The sequence below is a fragment of the Eleutherodactylus coqui genome, chromosome 13 (assembly GCF_035609145.1).
Source record: "Eleutherodactylus coqui strain aEleCoq1 chromosome 13, aEleCoq1.hap1, whole genome shotgun sequence".
NCBI classification, from domain to species: domain Eukaryota; kingdom Metazoa; phylum Chordata; class Amphibia; order Anura; family Eleutherodactylidae; genus Eleutherodactylus; species Eleutherodactylus coqui.
Genome location: NC_089849.1, coordinates 63,004,397 through 63,011,447, shown reverse-complemented (window position 1 = coordinate 63,011,447; position 7,051 = coordinate 63,004,397). Strand labels below are relative to the sequence as shown.

At 48.6% G+C, this 7,051-nt stretch overlaps 1 protein-coding gene across 3 annotated transcripts in view; it reads left to right on the top strand.

Moving 5' to 3' along the window:
- Nucleotides 1-3,192: 3,192 nt before the first annotated feature.
- AARSD1 (alanyl-tRNA synthetase domain containing 1) overlaps nt 3,193-7,051 on the top strand; it is a 28,399-nt gene continuing 24,540 nt past the window's right edge. For 2 of the 3 annotated variants that reach the window (XM_066586308.1, XM_066586306.1), the window contains exons 1-2: nt 3,195-3,278; nt 5,468-5,662. In XM_066586308.1, the coding sequence (XP_066442405.1) occupies nt 5,652-5,662 (11 nt within the window). In that variant the 5' untranslated portion in view covers nt 3,195-3,278; nt 5,468-5,651. Of the gene's footprint in view, nt 3,279-5,467; nt 5,663-7,051 lie in introns of all 3 variants that reach the window. The other variant, XM_066586307.1, reaches the window with a different exon arrangement.

The window sequence follows — 7,051 nt, the reverse complement described above, 5'->3', positions numbered from 1 at the left end:
TCCTGCTCCAACGAGCTTGTATACAAATAGTGGGGTGATACAGAAGGTAAAAGGGCTGGAGATGTGCACAGTATGGCGAGGTGGAGAGTAAGGGATGCTATACACAGACAATGGTCAGGCCGTATAGTGGCGGAATCGGAATGATTGCAGATGCCAGTCGATTATGTCTGGCAGGAGCTGCAGTCAGTAAGACAGGGAGCATGTTATCAGGCGGAGTACAGAGGGCTTTGGTTTAGGGGATATGGTATGACTCCCTGAAGAGGTGCGTTTTTAAAGCACGCCTGAAGTTTAGTGTGTCAGTGATTGCTCGAATATTTTTTGGTAGCGCGTTCCAGAGGTCAGGTGCTGCTCTGGAGAAGTCTTGGAGGAGGGAATGACAGGTTCGAATTAGAGGGGCACTTAGTCCTATTTCGTTACCAGAGCAGAGGGCGCGGGCTGGGTGGTAAATTGAGATGAGGGAAGCAATGTAGGGCGGGGCGGTGCTGTGGAGTGCTTATGGGTATTCTGTATTTGATGGGCAGCCAGTGTAGTGACTGGCACAGGCGTCTGAATAGCGACTGGACAGGAAGACGAGCCTGGCTGCCGCATTCAGGATGGATTGGAGAGGGTAGAGTCTGGAGCAGGGGAGGCCGATCAGCAACGAGTTGCAATAATTGACCTGAGAGAGGATGAGGGCAACAGTGAGCGTTTTTAGCGTGTCTGCGGTGAGAAAAGGGCATATTCTTGCGATGTTCTTGAGGTTCCGCTGACATGTTCGGGCAAGAGATTGGATGTAGGGGGTGAAGGAGAGATAGGAGTTAAATATGACCCCAAGACAGCGGGGGTGCTGGGAGTTATAGTGGCGCGACACACTGTGATGGAGATGTCACGATGAGGTGGACTAGTAGAGGGTGGAAACAGGAGAAGTTTTTGAGAGGTTCAGTTTTAGTTAGAGAGGACATAGTGTTAGACACAGCGGACAGTCAGAGGCGTTCTGGAAGAATGTTGCTGTGATGTCACGGGAAGAGGTGTATAGCTAGGTGTCGTCAGCATAGAGATGCCACCAATATACACTAAGTAGGGTACTGCTAGGGAAAAGTGATATGGAAAATGACCTCAGGGTACTAGTCGACTGTAGATTTAACTGGAGCAACTAATGCCAGTCAGCTGCTGCAAAAGCAAATAAAGTCTTTGGGGGAATAAAAGAGTTATAGGGGCGAGGGCTGAGAACATTATTCTTCCACTATATAAGGCACTTGTCAGGCCTCACATGGAATACTGTGTACAGTTCAGGACACCGGTGCTCAGGAAAGATGTTACAGTGCTAGAGGGGCTTCAAAGACAGGCAACTAAATTAATAAACAGAATTGGGATTATTCACCCCGGAAAAAAGACAGTTAAGGGTAAATGCACACGGGCCGGAAATTCTGCGGCCGGATTTCCCGCAGAATTCACACCCATGCATGCTGCCATAGGATTGCATTAGTTTATGCAATTCTATGCAGAGAGCCGCGATTTGATCTCATGAAAACTCACAGAGTAAACAAATCACAGCATGTCCTATTTGTATGCGAGCCTCACAGAAACGTCACTGCTGACGCGCCAGCTCCACTCTGCGCATGTGCCGGCTGGGTGGCAGCCGTCACATAGCAGAGCGGAGGAGAAGACGCCGGAGGAGGTAAGCCGCGGGTCATGGCTTGCATCCTGCTGTGAGAATTCTCACGAGATCTGACCTGGCCGTCTGCTTGAGTCCTAAGGGGCGACCAAATAACTATGTATAAATACATGAGAGGACAATACAAGGATCTCTCCAATGATCTGTTTATACCCAGGACTGCAACGGTAACAAGAGGGCATCCGCTACGTCTAGAGGAAAGCAGGTTTCATCACCAACACAGAAAGAGGTCATTTACTGTAAGAGCAGTGAGACTGTGGAACTCTCTGCCTGAGGACGTGGTGACGTCAAAATCCATAGAGGAGTATAAGAGGGGACTAGATGTCTTTCTAGAGTGCTATGATATTACAGGATATAGACATTAGGTGACCAGCGGGTTGTTGATCCAGGTCTTGGAGTCAGGTAGGAACTCAAACGTTAATAGAGGGATCATTCTGGCTGCCACTATAGAGTCGGGAAAGAATTTTGTCCCCTAATAGGCCCTGCCTCGTTGGGTTTTGACATTGTGGAAGGTCATGGATTCCACAGCATTGCGATGGCGCAGGAAATAGAAATCTTATTTTTTAAACAAAAAAAGTCTGCCATATGCATGTCTGACAACGGCTCGCCGCAGTAGAGGAAAGACAGGTACGTGCGGACGCCGGCTGCTGTCAGGGTCGGATTCCGCTGAGGGCTCCTGCATGTGGAATCCGACTTATTCGTGTGCAGCCGACCTTAGTTACGTAGTCGCTACGGATTGTCCACTGTGGAAAATTGGAAGCAGATATGCCTTGTGTATGAAGACCGCCTCATGACGAACTTCACTCGTACCCGCTGCGGTACTGCCGCAAGAACAGCACCATGTGACCGCACGCTTAGCGACTCCGCAGTCTGGCTGGTTGTTTTGTGAGGGAAACGCCAACAAGCTCTCCCATCGCTCACTTTTCATAGGCCGGCTTCACACAGACGTATTTGCGTGCGCAATATATGGAGGATCGAACCCATTGATTTCAATGGTTTCGTTCACATTTCCATATTTTCGCGTGCATTTCGGTAGCACAAAAATAAACAGAACAATGGGAGGTGCGCACATGCAATACGAAGGAGATGCGTGAAACACTGCGCAATTATGCTTGAAAAAGAACACATCTGGACATAATTAGCCATTTCAATGTATGCATTTATTTGCAGTGCGCAAATGAATATGCCTGCGGGCAGAAAAAGTAAATTATGCGAATACATGCGCAAAAAAGCCTTGTTCCGTGCACAAAAGTGCAGCACTGTGGGACATGCAATTGCGCTTCCGCTCGTGTGACGTTGACCTACTTAAGTTTATGCACCAACCAGTAGACCTAGTAGGACATTTGTAAAATGGGTTCAAACACTGCCGTGCCAAAACAGCACTAAAGTCTGTATATGTGGAGGTGAGAGACAAAAATGTAGCCCTGTGATACATGGCAGCTCTGTGTACATGCAACAGTGAGCAGGCCGCGTTCTCAGTAAGGGCTGTACAGAATTGGCCCAACACGACACCCGTAGGAAGGAAGTCGCTAAGGATTCTGGGACTTGTAGTTTTGTACTGTGCTGTAATCTCCGGCATGGCAGCTACTGCATAATCTAGACATAAGGCTGAGTTCATCATAGGGTGAGACGGGCGCTCGGGTGTGATGGATTGTAATGAGTGGTTTGCATAAACTATCATAATGTGAATGTCATTTACATGTAAAACTGGGACTCCTAATGATTGTCAATAGGGTTGTGGTGCAACTGCAACCGAACGTGACCATGGCAATTACAAAAAATCCAAACTCCTTGTACTTTTGTTTGCACGTAACTTTGCTGCCATTGACTGCGATGCAAGTCATGTGATTGCGACTCGGCGCTTTTTTTAAATAGTCGTATCGTATCTCTAAAACAGTTGCAAACACGAAATTAGCGTGCGTAGAATAGAGCCCATTGATGTCGCTGGGTTCGTTCACATTAAAGATCTTTTTGCTTGCATTTAGTGCGTGTGCAAAAAAAAAAAAGGGACCTGCTATATTTTCCCGCGTATTTGCGGACCAAGGATTTCCATAGTCTATGGGGCGTTCACAATATGCGGTGAGATGCAGAATATGCGGCCGGGGACAGAAAACACCGGGATCTCATTAGGCTAAATAGCCTTTTAAATCAGGGTCGGTGTTGTGTGCGCAAATATCAACTACGTACCGTGTGAAAAATTAGCGTTGGAATTGACCTGCGGTGTTGATATAAATCCGTAGCGTGTCCATTTATGCTGCGGTTTCACGCTTTCCAATGTAAGTTAAGATGCCTTCATATGGGGCGCTTCTCTCCCAATGAATCGCTGGAAGCAAAGGTTTTCGGCAATTGTCGTCCCATTGGCTTACAGTCACCGACAAGTCACCGCGAGAGAACCCGCTCGGTAGTCGCTAATCTCTTTGTTTCAGCTCACGGGAACGGAGCAACTAATGGCCATTTTATGCGGGCCGACAGTTGGATTAACGACTGCAGGAGTGCTGGCGTCACCGCTAAGGTCGTCTGCGCTCCTGCAGAGCATTTACACTGCCGGACTTCACTGCTGGATCGCGGGCGTCTCGCTCAGCGCTTCACCTTTTATGTGAAGTGTTGAGCCGGGAACATTTAGGCTGGGATGTCATGGGACGGAAAACTCGCAGAATGACCGCGCCGATAAACTGCGGGATAAGTGATGATTGTTACGTGTAAATGGGCCATTGGCGCTCCGTGTAAACGGGACTTGTTGAACAACTGCTTATTTACTCTGTATGGAGGCAGTGGGAAGAGATCTCTGGCCCTCTCTGCCTCCATTCGCTGTGTGAAAGCGCGGGAAAGATAGCTGTTGACGTGGCTGCTGTGCGAATATGCATCCAACTGTTGTGTGAAGCTGTTTTTAGACGGAATGATTATAATTGTCCAAAAAATTGATCATCCATTTGCTGCCAGCATAAGAGCCATCGTCGGCTCGTTCACTGATCGCTCGGATTAAACAGCGCTCGCGCAGTCCTTCTCGGTCACTTATACAGCGATGTGAAAGACTGACCGATTCTCGTCTGAACTCGCCAACGATGTATCCGCTGTGTAAACAGGCGGCCCGAGAGCGAGTGAGATAACTGTGACGTCACTCTTTCACACAATAACTGGCTCGTCTAAATGAACCCTTAGGCAGCTTTCACTCGGGCGACAAAATCGCACTATTTTCTCGCAATGCGACAGCACTACATGTTGCATGTATGTGAAGCCCATTCTTTTCAATGGGTTCCTTCACATTAGCGATGTTTTGTAGGCTGGTACATTGCAAAAAAAAATGAATCGCGGCACGCTAAATTCGCTGTGATTTGCGGTTTTGTAGCCCATGTTTCCCTACGGAGCCTTCCTTTCTGTTGCATCGCATCACATGAAAACGCGAAAGTCCCATCACCTAACAGATGAAACCGCTTCGCCGCGCGTCTCCTCTTCAGCTCTGGCAGTCTTGTCTGTAGTCTTGAGCCAGCATTTCCTGGTTTGGATGTTCAAAATCCCTGCCTCCAGGAAGCGCTGGCTCTCATTGGTTCTCAAATGCTGCTGCTCAGCCAATCACTGCAGGGCTCGGTGAACCAATTGCAGCCATCATATTGAATGGCTGTGATTGGATCATCAAGTGCTACAGTGATTGGCTGAGCCGTGGCACTCGAGAACCAATCACTGCAGTGCTGGTGGTTTTTGAACCTCCAAACAAACCTCTAGGACAGCTGGGTGACTGCCATGATGGCCTTATTACAGCTCCTGTCAGCCATTTTGATGCACGTTATACTTTCTGGTGTTTTTTGTTATTTGCAGTCTGTATTCCGCTGTTGGCATCTGTAGTCATTGGAGCTGCTTCAAGTTACTGTCTTACTCCTGTCTTCAGCCTTCTCAGGAGTCTTCAACTTCTCATGAAGAGAACGTGACATCTTCCCGCTACAATAACAGCGACGCCCATCTTGTCCAGATAACATGGCGTTCTTTTGTCAGAAGGATAGCTATGCCACTGAGGTGAGTGTGCGATGCCCGCTGGCATCTGTGGGCAGTTCTTTTTAATGTCATCTATATGTCTGGCTGGGCTCACACGATCAGGTTGTACTCCGGCTGTGAGCCTCGCCGGGCACCCTGCGTACCTCCCATATGTAATGTTACTTGCGTATGAGCTGCGAGTCGGACTCCTCCATTGACATCAATGGAGGATCTGTGGCAAAATAGAGCATGCTGCGATTTTTCTTCCGTTTGTGGAATATGCAATTCATATCCACGAGTGTGAAGGAAAAATCAAAGCTACGTGTATTTCCAGTGCCTGTGTTTTGCCGCGGTATGTCCGCGTGGATGCCGATTGCTGAATCCACATATAAATCCGGTCGTGTGCGACCGGCCTCTGTTAGTCTCTGCGCTAATGCGATCCACTGATCTATTGTCTATCAGGATGACCCAACGGTCCTTGTGGGTGAAATTAGGCCATATTTAAGCTGTGTGATCCCATGGTTTCTACTAGAGATAAGAGGTGCCTAATGTGTGTGGCGCCACTAATCTTATTGAAATAATGCTTCTTTTAGATGAGCCCATTCTCATTTTGAACCAGCGAGCGACATCACCGCTAACTCGTTCGCAGTCATGCAGCCTGTTTAGATAGGCAGAGACACCGTTGGCTCGTCGTTCAGTCCCTATAGAAGTGAATAATGGGACTGAACCGGCGCCATTTAAACTGAGCGACAAGCGAGCGAGCCAATGATTGTTTTTATGCCTACTAAAGATGAGCGAGTATACTTGCTAAAGGCAATTGCTCAAGTGAGCATTGCCTTTAGCGAGTACCTGCCCGCTCGAGACCAAAGGTTCGGGTGCCGGCGGCGGGCAGGGAGCTGCGGGGGAGAGCGGGGCGGAACGGAGGGGAGATCTCTCTCTCCCTCTTTCCCCCCGGCTCCCTCCTGCTGACTGCCGCTACTCACCGCTTCCCCGCGCCGGCACCCGAACCTTTGGTCTCGAGCGGGCAGGTACTCGCTAAAGGCAATGCTCGCCTGAGCAATTGCCTTTAGCAAGTATACTCGCTCATCTCTAATGCCTACGTAAAATGAAAGCGAAGGAAAAGTGAATTTCTCATTCATTGCACGGTCGTTGATTTGCGTTTAGACCCAACGATTATTGTTCACTTTCGCTCGTTTGACGCAGCATAACACGCACGTTTGTTTCAGCTCTTGGTTAAAGGCGTATTCCGGGACTAGTTGCCCCGCACCCCCATTGATAAGCTTTTAGAAGGCTGCAGCCTTTTCACAACATACGAGGCACAACGCCATATATTCTGTAGCAGCCGTGCCCAGCATACCAGCTCAATCCCATTCACTTGCATGGGACTGCGCTTCTGAAAGGTCATGTGACAAATGAACGTGGCATTACATG